This window comes from Camelus bactrianus, chromosome 7 (genome assembly GCF_048773025.1).
Source record: "Camelus bactrianus isolate YW-2024 breed Bactrian camel chromosome 7, ASM4877302v1, whole genome shotgun sequence".
NCBI classification, from domain to species: Eukaryota; Metazoa; Chordata; class Mammalia; order Artiodactyla; family Camelidae; genus Camelus; species Camelus bactrianus.
The window spans coordinates 48,230,867-48,252,578 of record NC_133545.1 but is presented as its reverse complement, the minus strand read 5'-3'; the positions used below and the strand labels follow the sequence as shown (position 1 = coordinate 48,252,578).

The following is a 21,712-nucleotide window of genomic DNA, read 5'->3' as shown; positions in this document are numbered from 1 at the left end:
CTCCATCAAGGACAAGCTGATTCTGCAAAGTGTTTGCACAAGAGCAGTAACCTACCGACGTGAGAAACCTGAAGAAATAAAAATGGATATCAGCAAATTAAATGCACATGAAACTTTCAGGTGCAACTACTAAAAAGATTTTTTAAAAAGTACTTTATAGAAAACTGGATTTTTAATAATTGCTCCTAAAAATTGTAATTTTAGAAGTCACAGGAGGAGACAAATTTTCTAGGTCATGCCAGTTGTTGGTTGTCACACGAATGAATACTGACAAGCATCCTCATCATCATGTGACTTATATTGCTGCTGAATTTTTCAGAGAAAAATGTCTTACTACTGTTTGATACTAGTGTCATTGTAGCACTTTACTGTAATATATAACTTATTTAGATCAGCATAGAATGTAGATCATCTGAAGAGCACTGATTACACTTTACAGGTACCCACCATTCCTACACTTCCCAGAGAGACAATTCTGTGAGATAGCTTTGACGTTGAGTCACTACAAGGGTATAGTAATCCTTGCACCAAACATGCAGATAGCAAAAATAATAAGGCAGTTATACTAATGCTGTCAAACACTTCAACAATTGGCAGTGAATAGACAAGAACAGTTAGATGAATAAATAGTTCGTGTTTTACTCATTCAAGAGATGAACAGATAAAACCTTAATCTTGAGGGATACTGCTTTTGAAACTGTAGTTTTATGCATGTGTTATTATGTTTTCTTCTTTTCTAAGATCGATACTAATTCGAACATTCTTTCCTCTTTGTCACTATAGTTCCATTCTCTTTCTTATAGAATAAGTTTATATATGTCATAGATGACTGGATTAATAAGTGCTAAGTTACTACTGCCATAAAAAAAACTAATAATACAATGTCACTTTATTAGAATACTGGTTTAAGAAGCTGAATATTAAAAAGGAACACTGTTAAGTAACATCAAAATTGGAACAGCTTCGTTGTTTGCAGATGTGGAGTTTTATGTCTTCTTACCTGATAAACTGGGTGGATTACTTCACCATTTCATTAGTCTAATTATCAGGTTGACATTCACAAGGTATGTAGAAACTCTTCCTCAAGCAAACTGCCACACTTCTGAATGAGTTTTCTCCAATACTTACTCAAGGTAGATAGCAGCATTTTTCAAATTAAAAGCTATGTTAAGATATATTATTTTGCCCTTTGATGAAGTCTAAGGACATCCTTTCCCTAATCATCTCAACCCCACTCATCAGAATTCTAAAAGTATACAATTGGGGAGGATAGACAATATCTTAGAAATAAGCTAATACACCTTTTTAGTCAATCTTGGAACTGAGGCTTGGAAAGTTTAAATGATTTATCAAAAACCCCCAAGTGACTAAGTGGCAGCCTTCGAAGAGAACTATTTTCTTATTGCCAGGCCAGTGTTCACTGAACAATGTCATACTACCTCTTGAATCTTTAAAATATTCAATTGGCAGGTATTTTTAAATGTGTCTTAACTACATGGGCATGAGAAAACTTCGAAGCAAAGCAGAAAAAAGTAATTCAAACAGAATTGTCCATGACTGCCTTTCAGTCTTTCTGCTAATGATCTTCTAAGAGACCGAAGCATGACCTAACTAGAGGGAAAGCCATTCACACCATACCTGTGTGAACAGTGCCCCCTCAAGTTGTACAGTGCTCGGTGCTCACCCTGAGAGCTTGATACAGAGGCTATGAGAATTTGTCTTCCCCAATGGGAACTTCTTCACAATCACCATATCCTTATAGACTTATTTAGTCTGATTTTGTTGGCTATAAGTCCAACAGTCCCATGTGCAGTGCAGAGTTTTGCCTATAGCAACAAAGGAATTTATTTAAAATGTTTTTTATAATTAACTTCCCAGATTTGCTGTCTTCCAGCACTTGAGTTAATCGAAGTGCCAGATATTTGCATTTTGATAAAGACTAAACCCACTCTATATTCTATCCTAAAAAGGATTTTTAAAAATATATGGAGCCAACAAACAGCAGCTCCATGAGCCGTCCCCTGCAGCCAAGCAATTATGATGCTAGGCTGAAATACATTTCCTTCCCCAAATGAGAGACTGGGGGCATTGACATAATTCAGTACTGTGACTGACTTTTATAAAATACCTTTGATCACCAAGGATAATGTAAAAATTGTATTTTGCAGACTGCCTGTCACAAGTACCATCCTTTTATAAAAAAAGAAAATAAATGGATAACTGACAGCACCCTAAAAAGGAAAAAGTGGAAAACATCTATTCATTAAAATGTTGAAATTTTAAAAAATGAACATTATGATGTTTATAAACTTTCATGTGGGCTGAATTATCCAAAAGAGCACAATAAAATGAAATGCTTAAAATAAAGGGATTATATTTTGACACTCTCACTAGTTTGCACTAATTTATAATGGACCAGGGCTCTTATTATAGGAAGGGACAAACTTCCTGACAGGCAGTTCAATACTAGATGATGATTGTAGTCATGCATGTGATGTCTTGTGCTTTCTCTTTTTACTTAAAGATCTAATTCTTAAAGATATTAGAGCTTATATTTACTTGAATAATTGATATTTTCCTTGTGAGAAGAGAATTAATTTTTGACTAGTTAGAATTAATTAAAAGGTAAGGGAAAACAGGGTATTCTTAGATTAAATAATTTATGTAAATAGAGCCTATTTTCAACTAATATGACCACAGGAGCCTTTTAAGATTCATTGATATGAAACGCAAGTAATGAAACTTTAAATGGTTAACAAAGTTAAGAACTTGAACAACACTTTTGGTACAACAGCATTTCTGTGCCCTGGAGTATTATGTAATGATTTAGAAGTGTGCCATACATACACTACAATATAACTTTACACATTTTACTTCTCTGGAGATATCTTTACACTGCAGTATACATGGATTTATAAGCATTTGATATCTTTTCTGAAATTATATTAATAGTTCTGAAGTCATAAATATTCTCTGCAACACTCAAAGATTCACTAAAACTTTATGTCTTAGTGTTCAATTTAGCTTTGGTTTATAAAGATTTTAAAAATCTAAGGTTAAAATATTTCTTTGGAGGTAAATTTTTCAACACTCAAAAATTAAAATTAGTAGATGCATCAGATGCAACACTTTACTAAAGAATAAATTCCAAGTATTTTTATGTACTTAATCTCCACTGAAGATATTCTTATGTATGACAACAAGCATCCGTAAGACACTGAAATATGATTTTCACTGACTACAAAATTTTTTTCTCCATAGAATTCTATTCCTTCTGGTACTGGTATAGTAAGTTAGATGCAGGGGCTTTTCTTTCCTTTCCCTACTCCTGTTTTTTCCACTCACTTTTCCTAAGAGGATGCCCTAAAAGTCTAATTGTGAAAAATAACTGACTATAATGATATAATGAAGTTCTGTATTTCCAAACATCTCTTACTGATTTTAAAACTGATTTGAATGTATACACTGAACAAAGACATACCCATTAAAAACTAAGAATTTTTAATTTTCACAACTGTTCTAGCTCTTTCAGTTTTAAGGGATTTGAGATCTATATATTTTGATAAATGTATCAAGTGAAATATAGACACTTGGGAGTTCAATCATGTGCATATTGTATTCTGTTTCATTTACTCTTAACATTTAACTTACAACTGTCCTTATTTATATTGACCTTAAAAACTCCATTTCATGTGATGCAAACTAAGATATATTTTCAAAGAAATATAAAACCAGCATTCTTTCAGATTGTTTCCCTTTTCTCTTATAATTTCTCAATGACAAATTTATTATGGGCAGCTAATTATACATGTTCCTATTCATTGATTCTAAGACATCCACTTTTTTAATTTAACATTTCTGAAATTGTCATCTATCTTGCAATTGTTGGCATCTGAGATGCCATGTTCGTAGTTGTGCTTAAATAAATATTACACTAATGTATCTTGCACTAAATGTTCATGGGTATAGGGACATTTCATTTCTCATAAATATTTGAGAACCCACTTATGATATAACATGTGAAGTCAGTTTTCAGTACACCTGGAAAACACACAACTCAACATGGAGCCTTACTATCTGATTAAGAGCTCAGAGCTTGCAGACCTTTAGGTTATAAAAGCGCTTCCAGCCTCCTATTTATACTTTATGCTAGTGGGAACAATTTCAGCAAATCCTAACTTAATTGACAATGAGTAAATTTCTTCCAGTTCTATTAACAAATTTTTATTCTTTGTATTCCTTTCTAAAGCATACTTTCATATGATCATCTCACTTTTCAACAGAATTAACTGGAAAAATATTACATAAAACCATCATAATTAGATTTAGATTTTGCAGCATCTTGTATGTCTTATATTAATGACAAGAGAAAAATATGATACAACCAATCAGTGCTGCAGGAAAACTTTCCCTTCACGTCCTCCTACATTTTTATTATTCTTTATCATTTGTTCCTTTGTTTTTTTCTTTGGCTCAGATAAAATCACCTTCAAGTCTATGTAATGACTGTCATAAAACTGCATAGTTAAATTATTTTACTTATACGAAACAATTGTTCAACTATCTGGGCAGCTGTTGATGAAATACCTGAGAGTAATAACACTACTCTTTTATCTACCTGGATTACTTTCCTGCATAGAATTTATCTTGTTAAGCTAACTCTATTAATCAGGTTTCTAATCTCCATAACCTACTTCAGTTAAAATCATCTAACCCAACAATTCAAAAAAAAAAAAAAAAAAAAGACTGCAGTCATCAAGGATGTAAAATGTGTGATCTGTGTAAGGAACACTTATACTCTACCACAGATAAATGTGATTTTAATAAGAATTCCACATAATGACAAGTCTGGCACATAGACTTTATTAAGAATATTGAATATAAAATATTTTAATTCTAAATTATAAGAAAATTAATTTGCACATATTAATGTAGAAATTCATTTTGTGTATATTTAACTTTAAAACTATTCTACATTTATGAGCTACTTCACTAAAGTTTTTTAAACCTCTGCAAGAAAATTAGAAATGTTTTTAAATTATCAGTAATACAACCTGTGTGTTTCGTTTAACAAGTCCTGCCTTTGTAAAAAACGAATTTTAATATAGAGTGTATTTTTAAGTTAAAATATTTGAATATAAAATACTTCTAAGAAAGAAACAAATTCTCATTAAATAAGTTTATTATTATTTCTGACTTTGAATTATACATAAATTTAAATTGCCTTAAATGACACAGAAGATTGGGGAATATGGTAATTTCACATAATATACTATGAAACTGTTCATATAATTCTGATTGACTACTAACATTGGTTTATGTATTTATTAAACAGCTGACACTGTAGTTTGTTGTGAGATGTTTATTTTTCTAACAGAGCTTATAACAGTTATGACAAGACATTTAATTAATACATCATTCTGTTTAAAAGTAGGTTTTAACTAGTATGAAATTTTTGGTTTAAAATAAAAAATATGAAGATCTCAGAATGTACAGAATGCTTCTTTATTTATCATTGTGTGCTACATGATCCTCAGCACTGCCAGACAATAGCACATCGTCACACTAGGAAGTGTAATAAAATCTTTACATTGTCACTGGTAGAAGACATTACATAATTCCAGAAAGCTACTACTTCTGGAAAATTGTAGAGCCAATGATAAAGATTTGAGGCCATTCTAATTGCTCTATTTCCCCTTCCATACCTGCCCAATGATGAAAGTGGAAGGAATATCCTAATTACAAAGACCTGAAAAATTAGCTAAAAGATAAATCAGGATTTTTCTACCAAAGACTTCTACATTTACCTTGATATGAACATAACATGTTCATAATCTTCAACTGTACATTCTCCAGAGACATATTTAAACAAGTAAAATTTATGGACTACCCTTGTTTTGTGATTTTCCTTTATTTAATCTAGGGGAGAAAGTAAAACAGATGGGGAGACACACTGAAAGTTAAATAAGACACGTAGACATATTCTTTGTCCTTAAGGATTTTAAATAGTTTGAAGGAAAGAGTATACGTAGCATACCTATACATAGAAGGGTTTCACTGGAAAGATTGGATGGAAGCTATTCTATTCTAAGGTCTCACAAGGCCTTTATTTTTGATAATTCATCCCAGTTGGGTTTGGGGTACAGTCTTTCAGACTCAGAATACTGATTTTGTTACAAATACTGTTTGTTCCCACAGACCTTAAAGGGAACTTAAAAATTAAAACCAAAATGTTAAGCACACTCAGATGCTGTAATTAGACTGGAACAGGTCCATGGAGGATAGCATTTGGCCTAAGACTTTGAGGAAAGCTGAGTATAAACATGTAGAAAAGCAAGGTCAAGGAGAGGTAGGGAAATGGCACAATAGGAAAGAATGGGAATTCCAACCAAGAGCATTGAAATCTTGTTGAGATGCACCATTGGCTAAGGAAAAGCAATAACCTACAGGTCCTAGTCTATGGAAAGCTTGCTTTCTAGGCTAAGAAGTTTGAACTGTGGTTACCAGGAAGGAGCAAGCCCTGAAGTTTTTACACAAAAAAGTGGCATTATTAGAATTATAAATGGTTTCGCATATACATACTAACATAAACTAAATATAATTTTAATTAAACATTCATTTTACCAACTCTGTAATATTAAATGTAAATACTATTTAATAATATTAAATATTTAATCCTCATAAATACTATTTAATAAAATATTTAAATTTTATATAGTACTAGTATAAAAAATTGAAATGTACAAAAGCAGAAAAAAAATTAAAAATCCAACTTCCTAACAGCAATTTTTTCATATGTAGGCATATTTTCATTTAATTTTTCTATGAAATTTATAACTTATTTGCTGTAAATAAGTTTTATAAATAAAAGCAGATAACATATATTTGATGTAAAATATCCAAAATACTTAGATATTAAAATTAAAATAAATATTACTCCAATCTAATCACCCAGAGTTGACCATTGCCATGAATTTTATATATATGTATGTGTGTGTGTGTTATTTGTAACTAAGAAAGAAATACGCTGTAAGTATTATGGTATAAAGACTTTTTTTTTCTTCAAAAACATGTCAAACATTTTTCCATGTCAAGATTTAAACTATTGTTTTAATAGGCGGATATTATCCCATCCAAGAATGTGCCACAATCATGGCTCTTGTGTTCATTGAGAAAAAGAATGAGCAAGATACTATTCCAAATACAAAACACTGGTTAACAACTTCAGTATTCAACAGGACATTGGTTAAATAAACTGTTTTTGAATGGGAGAGATTTGCATATTTATAGTGGCAGAGGAGAAGGCACCAATGTAGAGAGAAATGTTTATGTTGGGAAGGTTTGGATTGGTCTAAGGTACAATATGGGAGTATTTCAAATTAAGACAAAGAAATCAGTGATATGAGCTTGGAGAATTTTCACGAAGAAGTAAAGATTTAAACAAAAGTACAAAGAGAGGGAATGAGAGCTACTGCTACAAGGAAATTTTGAGAGAATTTGGGGACTGGCTAGATACAGGTGCTAAGGAAAGAATTTAGTTGAAGAGAATTCTAATGCCAACTCTGAAAGTCACTACAGATGTCTATCCAAATTGGATAAAACTCTCAGTCTGGTCTCACAAACCACATTGTTCTTGCCAGTCCATGACTTTTAGACTAAATTATAACTTCGTCAAAATATTTGGCCAGACAAAACTAAAGCTATGAATCTTTAAACCATGTCAATGGTCATGCTTCCAACGTTACCAAAATAAGCCTAACTGCAAGATAAGCAGTATCTCCTTTTAACCTAGTTATTTATATATGAATATTTTGAACATAATTAGAAGCAGTGGTGGGCTGCACAAGAAAAACAACTGGCACCTTGGCTTTCAATTTGGCAATATTTTAGCATTTAATATGCACTGGTGCATTATTTAGTACTTAGGGCCCAGCGCTGTTTAGACTTCTTCCAGTGAATTGTTAAAAGGTCTAAAAAACCTCTCTCTATAGTGGTGAGAGGAAAATACTTCCTTAATTGAGCTTTGTCATACTTTGTGCTGTTTTTCCATTGTTATGACTACAAAATATATTCTAACCATCATTAAAGTCATGAGAGATAATTACTACTTAAGAAAATCTTAATTTACCATTAAAAATACATTTTTTAATAATTTCTCCTATTAAATCAAGGATAATCTAAATCTATGATTTTTAACAAGTAGTTCCCAGACCAGCAGCTTCAGTGTCACACGAAAGTTTGTTAGAGAAGCAGATTTTTGATCTCTACCCCAAATCTTCTGAGTTAGAAACTCTGATCATGGGCCCCAGCTATCTGTTTTAACAAGCTCTGTAAATAATTCTGATGTCTGACAAAGTTTGAGAACCATTTCCATAAAGAGTGAAAATTAACATCAGGAAACCAAAAGTTATAGATTATGCTTACTGGTGCATGTAGGCCAGTACCTGATACTCACTACTCAGTGCAAAAATTTATTTATTAAGTGTTGAGTGAGTCAGTGGTCTGTTTTCTCTGAGCCTCTCAGACATCTCCCTGTGAAAAGATTGCTCAAAATTTGTCTGTAACTCGTTATAGTTAAAATCAAAGTAATATTGACTTCAGTTGCTTTTTATAACAGGCCTCACATATCCAGTGTATGTAGAGGCCCACAGTAAATATTTTTATTATCTATAGGCAGTTCTCTTCTTTCTGTCACAGTAACACTCTCTATTCTTAGAAATAGAGCTTATCTTCAAAAGCTAAATGCATGTAATTTGTGTGTGTATTTGAAATAGTGGAGGATCTCTACCACTGCCCTAATTAATAGAGAAATTCCTAACATGGTCTGTGGAGTTCCATGTTGGTCAGAGGACTAAATCTTCTCATATTCTCATGGCCACCACAGTAAAAAACTCTTCCCCCTCCCCTCTGTTCAGAAACACTTGCAAGTATCCAGGTGTGTTGGTTGTCTTCAGGGAATACAACTGGGACAGGCACACCAAAGATAGCCAGGCACAGCATCCCTTTCATTCTACTCCCTCCTCACTAGAGTAGAAAATCCTTCTGCACCCTCTTACTTTGAGAAATGACATTTGTTTACTCTTTTCTCTAAGAAAAAGATTTAACTCACCCTTTTATCTCTTGTCCCAGATCCAGTTTTACCTCACTTTGAAAAAAAAAAAGTAGCTCTACAGGCATGTGTTCAAATTTGTCTCTAATTCACTAAATTGTAAGCTTATTTTGGTAGTATTTTTGCTTTAGTGTGAACTTGGGAAAGGGAAAATAAGCCATACAGTGTCAATGAATAGAAAATAGGAAAGTAAATATATACATATGTGTATGTAAGGGTCAGGCAGACCGAAAGAATAAGAAATGGTAATAAATACCCGTTCTGGGACTCTGGATTCCTCAAGCTATGGAGGATATAAAGAGAGGACAAAAATAGGAAGGAAAGGAGATTGTCATAAATAATTTTTGAGAGATCCCTGCTTTGAGTCCCCACTTCAACTCTCTATGAGGATAAGAAGGGGATATTCCCTCTAACTTTCAGCTTAGTGTGGCTTCAAGGGAACCCTTAGGAGCTTTGAAAAGTATTCCCTAGACCTGAGAGAGAAGTCTGATCCTGGTTCATGCCAGACTTACCATATGATCCAGCAATCCCACTCCTGGGCATATATCCAGAGGAACCTTAATTCAAAAAAATAGCCAAGATATAGAAACAACCTAAACGTCCATTGCAGATGACTGGATAAAGAAGTTGTGGTATATTTACACAATGGAATACTACTTAGCCTTAAAAAATAATAAAATAATGCCATTTACAGCAACGTGGATGGACCTGGAGAATGTCATTCTACATGAAGTCAGCCAGAAAGAGAAAGAAAAATACCATATGATATCACTCATATGTGGAATCTAAAAAAAAAAAGACAAATGAACTTATTTACAAAACAGAAACAGATCCACAGACATAGAAAACAGGGAACTATATTCAATATCTTGTATTAATTTATGGTGAAAGAGAATATGAAAATGAATATATGTATGTTCCTATATGACTGAAATATAGTGCTGTACACCAGAAGTTGATACAACATTGTTAACTGACTATACTTCAATAAAAAAATTTTTTAAGTAGCTTTGTCATAGATTAGCGCTGATAACACTTAAGCTATGGCCTGAGTTTTATCTCCTTCCAGGAAAACTACAGAGGATAAATGGCTAGTACTAGGTATGTCTATCCTAATTCTAAGAGTCTATTCCCACTCTACAGGTTAGAGTATAATTGGAAACAGAATAAGTAAGTGCCATGTTCTTTCCTTTCAAAATCAAAACAATACTATTAGACTCTTCTCAACAATGATTTTAGATGTAATTTACAATTCCTTCTCTCCTGACCAGAGAATCTGAGAAAAACAAAATACATGTATTGAAAACATTCGCATGTTACATTGCAAAATACTATTTATTATGTTTAAAAAATTAGAGTTTATTTTACTGCATTTAAAATGTATGAGATTACTTTGCACATAATAATATTCACCTTAATCTACAGATTGATTTTGCAAATACTGGTTACTTTTCACTTGGAAATTTCCTTATTTCCTTTGGTTTGACTAAGGTTATTATTTTTCACAGAAATAGAAATATAGAATGTTTTTTAATATTTAAAATGATCACAGTGCTCTCCTTTGCTCTTGGATAAATTGTGAAAAGGCCAACTATTAAGCTTCAAGATTTCATTACTTTGTCCTCTGATGACATTGAGCCTATTTGGGTAAAAAAAAAAAAAATGCAGAATTTTTTGAGTCAAAATTGTATGACTAGAATGGTAAGTATTTTTGTCAGCTTTTAAATTTCATTTATTAATAAAATATAAATATGCAATTTAAGTTTTGTTATAGTTCTTTGGTCATTTAGTAAGAATAAGCATATATTTCAACTCTCTCTTCTAGTAATACGTAGCTAATGGCCTAATTAGTCAGTAATCATTTGAAGACGAGAGCAGAATAGAAGAAGAAACCCATGTGCTTCCAAAGATATGGGGAGAAAGTAAATGAATTTTTTAAAATAATGGTGAGTGAAGGCATTGGTGGGTTTTTATGATGCGTGTGGGTGGTTCAAGAATAAATGAGAGACAAATGATACAGGAAAAAGTCACAGCAGGAAAAATCTCCATCATTTATCTACCAGCCCTTACACATATACACACATACAAACACACATGCACTCATTCTCATACACATACTCACATACATTTACTCTATGTGACTGAGATATCACATCAGTCATGACACAGCTGCCCATGGTGTCTTTGGATTTTTTTCCCTACATTAAATTTACATGCAATATAATGTACAAATCTTAAGTTTAAAACTTGATGAGTTTTGATAAATGTACACATCTATGTAACCACTACAGAACATTTCTGTCAGTTCAGAAGCTTCTTTATGCCCCTTTCCAGTGAATCAATGATGGTTAATTTTATGTGTCAACTTCACCGGGACATAGTATCTAGATACCTGGTTCAAGCAGTATTTTGGATATTTCTGTAAACGGGTTTTGGAGTGAGATTTACATTTAAATCAGTGGACTTTGAGTTCTCCATAAGGAAGATAGGCCTTATCCAATCAGTTGAAATTGAAACTGAATCAGTTTGTTCTATCACTGAATCCAGCAAAAGGCTGACCTCCTTCAAGCAAAAGGGAATTCTCTAGCAAACTGCCTTTGGAGCAACATCAGCTCTTCCTGGTTCTCCAGCAGACTGCATTTGGTCGCAAATTGCAAACCTTACCTGAGTCTCCTGTCTGCTAGCTTCTCCCAACAGATTTTGGATTTACCATGCCTCCACAATTACATAAGCCAATTCCTTTAAATTTATCTACCTACATATCTATCTATCTATCTATCTATCTATCTATCTATCTATCTATCTACCTACCTACCCATCCGTCCATCCATCCATCCACCCATCCTATTGGTTCTGTTCCTCTGGGGAAACTAACACACTCCCCCTTCCATGCAATCACTGGTTTCACTTACCATAACCAAACAGCTTTCTTAACTTGTAATTTCCCTCAGAATAGACATTCACCTGATATTTACCAAAACCCAATTTTCTCATAGCAATACTCAAGTATGGAAGCTAGCATAATACTTAACTAAATTACATTTGCTTTTCTAAAAATCAGATTTATCATAGTATAATGTTTCATAAAGAAAAATTCCCCCCTTTCAAACAGATCTTGATAAATGCATGTATATTGTTGTATAACCACTATCACAAACAAGATACAGAATCATATCCAGATGTTTCCAACACCCCTTCATAGTCAGTCAATTCCCTCTTCCTATCCCAAGCCCCTGGCAACCACTAATCTGATTTCTGTCCCTATAGTCTCCTTTTTCCAGATGTCATATGAATGGAATTATACCATATATAGCTTTTTGTGTATGGCTTCTTTCACTTAGCATAGTGCTTTTGAGATTCAATCATGCTGGCATGTATAAATAATACATATTGATGAATTGTAAGATTCTACTGTATGAGAATGTCCCACAATTTGATGATCCAATCATTGATTAATGAGAATTTGGATTATTTCAAGTTTTTAATGATTCTGAGTAAAGCTTCTAAAAGCATTCTCATAAAGCTCTTAATGCAGTCATATGTTTTGTTTCTCTTGTTTAAAGACCTGGGAGTAAAATTGTTAGGTCAAATGGTTAGTGTATGAAACTAACAATCTGTTTTGCAAAGTGGCTGTACCATTTTACATTCTTTACATTCTTAACTGCAACAGAAAAGTATTCCAGTTGGACTGGAAGTATATCCATGTTAGGACTTTGTAGTGTCAGATTTTTAAAAGTCATTTTAGTAGGTCTATACTGCTCTATCTTTCTGGTTTTAATTTGTACATCCCTAATGACTAAAGATGTGAAACTTCTTTTCATGTATTTCTGTACTATTTGTAGTAGCCAGCATCTGAGATACCCCCCTAGATGATCCCAAGATATTGGTATTCACATATCTATGTACTTTCCTTCCAAATTTGATAGGGCTGTAATAGGACATCATGAAAATGATACTGTGTGATTTCTGAAGCAAAGTCATGAAAGTTCTTCGTTGCTTCCTCCTTGACTGCTCTTGGATTACTCATTTTGAAGTAAGCCAGCTGCCATGTAATGACAACATTCAAAAAATCCTATAAATCAAGCATCTTTTCTGACCACAGTGGCATGAAACAAGAAATCAACCACAGAAACAGAAACGGGAAAAAAATTATCACATGGAAACTAAAGAACATGCTACTAAAAAAAACCAATGGGTCAATGTTGAAATCAGAGAAGAAATTAAAAAGTACCTTGAGACAAATGACAATGAAAACACAACCACACAAAATCTACAGGATGTAGTAAAAGTAGTCCTAATAGGGAAGTTCATAGTGATATAGACCTTCCTCAAAAAAACAAGAAAAATCTCAAATAAACAATCTAACCTACCACCTAAAAGAATTAGAAAAAAAGGAGCAAATAAAACTTGAAGTCAGCAGAAGAAAAGGGAAGAAAAAAAAAAAAAAAGGATCAAGGAGGAAAAAAGTAAAATAGAGATAAAAAATAGAAAAAAATCAATAAAACCAAGATCTGGTCTTTTGAAAGTATAAACTAAATCAACAAACTTCTGGCTAAGCTCACCAAGAAGAAAAGAGAGAGAATCCAAATAATCAAAATAAGAAATGAAAGAGGAGGAACTACAACTGATACCACAGAAACACAAAAAAAGTGTAAGAGAATACTATACACAATTACATGCCAACAAACTGGACAACCTACAAGAAATGGACAAGGTTCTAGAAACATGTAGTCCACCAAAACTGAACTAAGAAAAAAACAGATAATTTGAACAGATTGATTACTAGAAGTGAAACAGAATCTGTAAAAACAAAAACAACAAACAAACCAAAAAAAAAAAAAAAAAATCTCCCTGCAAATGAAAGTCCAAGACTGGATGGCTTCACTGGAGAATTCTACCAAACATACAAAGAAGAACTTACACTGATCTTTCTCAAACTCTTCCAAAAGACTGAAAAGAAGAGAACACTCTCAAACTCATTCTATAAAGCCACCATTACCTTGATACCAAAACCAGACAAAGACACTACTAGAAAAGAAAATTATAGGCCAATATCTTTGATGAATATAGATGGGAAAATTCTCAACAAAATACTAGCAAACTGAATTCAAAAACACATAAAAAAAGATCATATGCTATGATCAAGTTGGATTCATCCCAGAGTCACAAGGATGGTTAAACATGCAAAAATCAATCAGTGTGATACATCACATCAACAAAAGAAAGGACAAAAATCACATGAACATCTCAACAAATGCAGAAAAAGCATCTGATAAATTTCAACATCCATTCCTGATAAAGTCTTACCAAAGTGGGTATAGAGGCAACACATCTCAACATAATAGAAGCTATTTATAACAAACCCACACCCAACATAATACTCAATAGTGAAAAGCTGAAAGCCTTTCCACTAGTATCTGGAACAAGACAAGAATGCTCACTCTCACCACTTTTATTCAACATAGTATTGGAAGTCCTAGCCATAGCAATCAGACAAGAAAAAGAAATAAAAGGGATCCAAATTGGAAGGGAAAAGGTTAAATTGTTATTATATGGAAATGACATGAAATTATATGTAGGAAAGCCAAAAAACTGCACACAAAAATTACTAGAGCTGATAAACAAATTTAGCAAGGTAGCAGGTGACAAGATTCATATACAGAAATATGTTGTTTCTTTACATTAACAAGAAATATCAGAAAAGGAAAGCTTTTTAAAATCCCTTTTAAAATCACATTAAAAAAATATTTAGGAATGAATCTGACAAAGGAGGTGAAAGATTTATATGCAGAGAACTATAAAACATTGATTAATGAAATTAAAGATGATGTAAAGAAATGAAAAGATATCCCATGCTCTTGGATCAGAAGAATTAATATTGTTAAAATGGCCACAGTACCCAAAGCAATCTACAGATTTAACGGGATTCCTATCAAATTATCTAGGACATTTTTCACAGAACTAGGACAAAGAATCCTAAAATTAATATGGAATCACAAAAGATCCAGGATTACCAAAGCAACAGTGAAGAAAAAGAATGAAGCTGGAGGAATAACCCTCTCAGACTTCAGACAATACTACAATGCTACAGTAGTCAAAACAGCACGGTATTTGCACAAAAACAGATATGTGGATCAGTGGAACACACTAGTGAGCCCTGAAATAAACCCACACACATATGGTCAATTAATCTTCAACAAAGAAGGCAAGAATATACAGTAAAGAAAAGACAGTCTCTTTGGCAAGTGGTGCTGGGAAAGCTAGACAGCCACATGTAAATCAATGAAGTTAGAACACTCCCTCACACCATACACAAAACTAAACTCAAAATGGCTTAAAGAGTTAAACATAAGATGAGACATCATAAACCTTCTATAAGAGAACATAGGCAAAACATTCCCTGATATAAATCATCACGATATTTTCCTAAGTCATTCTACCAAGGCAATAGAAATAAAAGCAAAAATAAACAAATGGGACCTAATTAAACTTATAAGCTTTTGCACAGCAAAGGAAACCATAAACAAAATGAAAAGACAATCTATGGAATGGAAGAAAATATTTGCAAATGATGCAACTAACAAGAGCTTAACTTCCAGAATATACAAACAGCTCATACAACTCAATAACAAAAACAAACAACCCAATCCAAAAATGGGCAGAAGACCTAAACAGACATTTCTCCATTGAAGACATACAGATGGCCATTAGGCACATGAAAAGATACTTAATATCACTAATTATGAGAGAAATGCAAATCAAAACTGCGATGAGATATCACCACACACCAGTCAGAATGGCATCATTAAAAAGTCCACAAATGATAAATGCTAGAGAGGGTATGCAGAAAAGGGAACCCTCCTACACTGTTGGTGGGAATTTAATTTGGTGCACTCATATGGAGAACAGTATAGAGATTCCTTAAAAAAAAAAAAAAACTAAAAACAGAGTTACCATATGATCCAGCAATCCCACTCCTGGGCATATATCCAGAGAAAACTCCAATTTGAAAAGATACATGCACCCCAATGTCTATAATAGCACTATTTACAATAGCCAAGACATGGAAGCAACCTAAATGTCCATCGACAGATGACTGGATAAAGAAATTGTGTTATACATGTAAAATGGAATAATATTCAGCCACAAAAGAGGATAAAATAATGCCATTTGCAGCAACACGGATGGACCTACAGATTATCATACTAACTGAAGTAAGTCAGACAGGGAAAGGCTACCACATATATGTGGAATCTAAAAAAAATAAGACAAATGAACTTATTTACAAACAGAAACAGACTCACAGACATAGAAAACAAATTTATGGTTACCAAAGGGGAAAGGCGTGGGGAGGGATAAATTAGGAGATACAAACGACTATACATAAAATAAACAACTAAATCTTACGGTATAGCACAGGAAACTTTATTCAATATCTTATAATAATCTGTAATGAAAAAGAGTATGTATTTGTGTGTACGTGTGTGTGACTCAATCACTGTGCTGTATATCAGAAATGAACACATCATCAACTATACTTCAATGAAAATAAAAAACAAAACCCTCTATAGATATTCACACTGTGAAAAACTCAGGCCTCCTGATAACAGCCAGCATGAACTTGCCAGCCAAGTGAGTGAGCCATTTTGAAAGCAGACCATTAAACCCCAGGTAAGGCTGAGATGACTGCAACCTTAGTCAACATCTTGGTTACCACTTCAATAAAACCAGAACCCCAGTTAAACTGCTCCTGATTTGCTGACCTACAAAACCTGTGAGATAAATTTTTATCATTATTTTAAGCAACCAAGTTATTTAGTAAATTGTTATGCCATAATAGATAACTAGCACAACATTTATGTCTTTTCTTTGGTAAAATGTATGTTCAAACCTTCAATCTAATTTTTTTTAAATGGGTTGTCTTCTTGTTATTGAGTTAAAAGTTTTCTCTATATACTTTCAGTATAAATTCTTTATAAGATAGGTGTTCTTCAAATGTTTTCTCTCACCTTGTGGCTTTCTTTTTTCATTTTCTTAACAGAATCTTTCAAGAGAAGAAATTTTATATGTTGATGAAGTCCACTTAGTCTACTTTTTCTTTTGTGGTTCATACTTCTGGTGTCATATCTAAGAAATCCCAGACTAACGAAAGGTCAAAAGGCTTTTTTCTTATGTTTCTTTCTGGAAGTTTTATAAATTTAGGTTTACTTTTAGATAGAAAATTCATTTTTAAGTTTATAAAAAATACAGTGTGAGTTTTTTTTTTCAAAGTCTAATTTTTCCAGCAACATTTATTAGAAAGACTATTCTTTCCCCATTAAATAAACTTGGCACCTTTGTTAAAAAACAATCAATTGACTACAGTTGATTCAAACAACATGGGGTATAGAAGGACTGATCCTTTGTACAGTCCATAATCAACTGTATATTTTGCACAGTCCAAAATCAACTGTATATATGTGTTTCTAGATGCTATTATATTCCATTGATTTATTTCTACATGTTATTCTATTCCATTGATCTGTCTATCCTTATACCAATATTTCATTGGCTTTATTACTCTAGCTTTAGAGTATAAATCTTGAAATCAGACATTCTGCATTCTCCAACTTTGTTTTTTCCTTGTCAAAAAGTTATTTGGCTTTTCTAGGTACTTTGCTTTTTTGTACATGTTTTAAAATACACATTTTTCAGTTTCTATTAAAAAGCCTGCAGAGGTTTTAATTAGGACTCTATTAAATATATAGATCAATATGGGGAGAACTGAAATCTTAACAATATTGATTCCTCTAGACTATGAACAAGATATAGCTCTCCACTTATTTAGATGTTCTTTGATTTTTCTCAATGATTCATAGCTTTCAACAAACAAATCTTAGATACATTTTGTTGTATTTATCCATATATATTTTCAATTTTAATTCAATTTTAATGATATTTGTTATTAATTTCTATTTTAATTTTCCATTGTCAATATAGAAAAATGTAATTGATTGTTGTGTATTGACCTTATATCCTATGACTTTGTTACACTCATTAGTTTTTGTAGCAATTTGTAGTCTTTTTAAACTTTCTATTTAGACAAACATGTCACTTATAAATAAAGATAATATTATTTCTTTCTTTCCAATATGTATGGCTTTTATTTCTTTATCTTACCCTAAAGCACTGGCTAGGACCTCCAGTACAATACTGGATAGGAATAATGAGAGCAGACATTTTATATTCTAACTCTTGGGTGAAGGCATTTGGTCTTTCACCATTAAGCACATTACTAGCTGTGGGCTTTTATATTTATGCTCTTTATCAATTTGAGGAAATTCCCTTTTGTTCTTTATTTGCTAAGAGTTCTTTCAAACTAACTAAGCTTCTTGTGAAGACCCTGCACAATATAACTTTACTCTATATTTTCAACCATATTTTGTACAAGATACAATCACAAACCCTAAACTGTGGTACCTCACTCTCTTGAGTGATTGATATTCATCCTCTGACCCACAATTCTCTTTTTCCATCACCTATCTGGATCCCTGTCTCTCTTCAAGATCTATTTTAATTCTACCTCCTCCATGAGGAGGCTTTCTCCAGTTATCTAGGTTCTCTCTTCATGGGCCAATCATTTGGATGTGAGCCCTCTTTCAATATATTTTTTATTAGCAAGAAGTAGTATTAAGAAGAGGGAGAAATTGCTAGGGGTGAGGGGATGGAGATTAGAGTCAGTGGAGGAGAGTAGGATAGCACAATATTTGAGTATCACAATTGGTATTTTTTTTTTTGCCTAGTATTTCTCCTAATAATACAGGGAATTTCTAGTTCTGGGGAGATTCCAGTCATGTTATGCTCATAGATAATCCTCCTACTCTTACTGGTCTTGGAACAATTCTGGAAGACTGTGTTCTTTTTTTTTTTTTTTTTGTGGAACTGCAAAGATAATCTGTTTCTCTTAAAATCACTTGTAAAAATATGTATAAAAAAGATAAAATGTTACATTTATTTATTCAATAAATGCTCAGCAGTACCTTGTATGAAACACTGTGTTAATGTTTGTAGGAGATGCAAAGATAAAACCTGTTTGGCATCTCTGACTTTAGATGTATACTTATGTTTACCTATTCTTTCTTGTGTTGAAATCTCTATTACTTTGTAGTCCCTTTGCCAGAAACACATACTCAGCTTCCTTCCACTCATGGAAAAGTGCTACTCAATGGGCAAATACTAAAATATATGTTCACGCAAGCACATTATTAACATCAATTCAGCAATATTTTGCATAGGTTTAGACAACCAGTTTCATTATCAAACTATTGTGAAATATAATCTTTAATTTGTAAAATCATGTTGAATATTTTGTCATAATCTTTTAATAGAAAGCCCATTTAAAACATGGCAAACTGCTTTTTTTCATAAAAATTAAAAATGAAAAGCACCTTGATTAAAGCCAGCTTTTAGAATTAAAACCATATGGGAGCTCTGAACAGTGCAGTTTTTGGCGCTGTCATGATTTCCTGTGATGAAACTGGCACCTATTTTCATGAAAGTATTTTGCCACCAATGCTTTTGGACATTTGCAGCTTTGGCCTTAATAACAGTCTGCAGATTATTATTAAATTACCTGAGTAAGAAACTTCAAATTTCTAAATTTTTCTGAACTAAATTTTTTTTTTTGAAATTTATTTGTCTCAGTGCGGCAGACATAGTAGAGAGTAACTGCCTGGGAAAACAGAAATTGCCAAATGTTGGATTAGGACTACCCACCTCAGATCATAATCTTAAGACACAACAGTAAAACTTTGGTGATTTCCATGATCCAAAATGAAAAACAAAGAAGAAAGTCTTATACTGTAAATGGTAGTGGGGATTTTTCTCCTCTATATTAAAACTCAGCTAATTAAAGTTCAGCTGAAATTTACAGTACTCAATGGTCGAAATCAAATGTGTGATTTGAACTCAAAACAGAAGTCAATTGCATTAAGTTCTATAGACCAGGATACTTGCTGAGTCCCAGTTTTACATGTTACCCACAATCCAATTCTGTGTGCAAGGCTTAATTCTACTTTGAATAATTTAGAAGCCATCTGCCTGAGAAAGTATTTGTATTCCCCTTCTTCTTTCCTCTGATACTCTAAATTTTTGGTATGTTTTTCTAGTTAAGCCTTGTCAACCTGAAGTAAATAATTTATTAGTTTTAGTAAAGACATGATGGTAAGAGACTTTCATAAAACCGTTTATAAAAGGAATGCTTCAAAAGTTTACAGCTATGTGAAGAGTCTCCCTCAGTGCCTGTCTATAAATCATCCATGAAAATCAGTATAGACAGTCCAGATATTTAAGCTCAGAGGGAATGCATGAATTACCCAGAGGGAAAAGGAGTATCTTGTTCACCCTTTGTTAGCTCCTGCAGAGCCATACCACCCTGAGGAGGAACTAATCTCCATAAACACAAAGAAGTCTTCCCTCTGTATTACTACTGATCTCTCTCTGTAAGGTGTGTTTATGAGATGTGTTTGCTGTATTATTTATGAACATTTAATTCTCCTACAGAAGACAAGAAGAGCAAATGGAATCAATGAAACTCATGAGAAAAATTAAATACAGATTGTAAGCATAAAAGTAGTTGTGAGACACAGGAGAAACTCATAAGACATGTTAAACATAAGTAGTAAATTAGTAATCTGTGAGCTATATTAGACATAAAGTAAGGAGAACATAAGTTGATCAATACAGGTCAAGAGGGAAAGAGCAAAGGCACCAAATATTCATATGGCACATGAGACAGCAAAATTTCATATTCTACTAAATATTTATGAGACAAAAGAGACACCAAATATTTATGAGATACTCACTAGTCATGATATTTGAAATTGCCCCTCACCCATGGTGACACCCATCCTGGCTCACATATCCTCTGCCTGAAACATGTAGATAAAATCTACAACTGTTCAACATGCTAATGGGCAAGCTACAGCTATGGCCAGGCATATTTGCCCCTGTGTCTCTCCTATAGCACAAAGATTTATTAACTTCAGGCACCTTCCACTGGCTAAGTTCCTTGTCTACTCTCAACTCAGGTCCGTGAAATCACTCTGACAGTGGAAATGGCTGATAAGGCAGAGAGAAAGATAAGACATTGACAAGTAAAACAGGATTCGCATACTGTGGCCCTCCTGACACTACCCTTTCCTAAATGTATTAATCTACCCTATCTTCTTCCTCTTGCTTCTCACTCTTTGTTTTACATTGATTCAATAAATCATAAGCTTTGATATTTTTAGTTTTGTCTTTCTGTTCTGTGACCTCTAGGAGAGTTTCTCTGGTTGTATACTTTCAGGCTTCCAGTGAATCGAGGTAATTTCCTATATGACACTCATCCCCACCACCTCCAGTGTTGATGCTCAGCCTTCCTGTCCTGTTAGGTGTAGAATATGATACACATTTAGGGAATCCAGAGGCTCTCAATGACGCTGTTGAGCTGTCCAGACTTAGACCCTCTTATTGTCATCTATGACTAAACAACGAAGCACCTTCCTATATGTGAAATTTTTTATATGAGTAGATTAATTTTTCTTACATAATTTCCCATTTTTTTCTGACCTTTGGGTTGCC

General features: G+C 33.1%; 1 protein-coding gene across 2 annotated transcripts in view; it reads left to right on the top strand.

Annotated features, from left to right (window-relative positions):
* The window catches only part of ITGB8 (integrin subunit beta 8), an 82,499-nt gene extending 77,153 nt beyond the window's left edge, over positions 1–5,346 (top strand). For both annotated transcript variants that reach the window (XM_010967184.3, XM_045504455.2), the window contains one exon: positions 11–5,346. In XM_010967184.3, the coding sequence (XP_010965486.1) occupies positions 11–133 (123 nt within the window). In that variant the 3' untranslated portion in view covers positions 134–5,346. The remainder of the gene's footprint in view (positions 1–10) is intronic.
* The last annotated feature ends 16,366 nt before the right edge of the window (positions 5,347–21,712 follow it).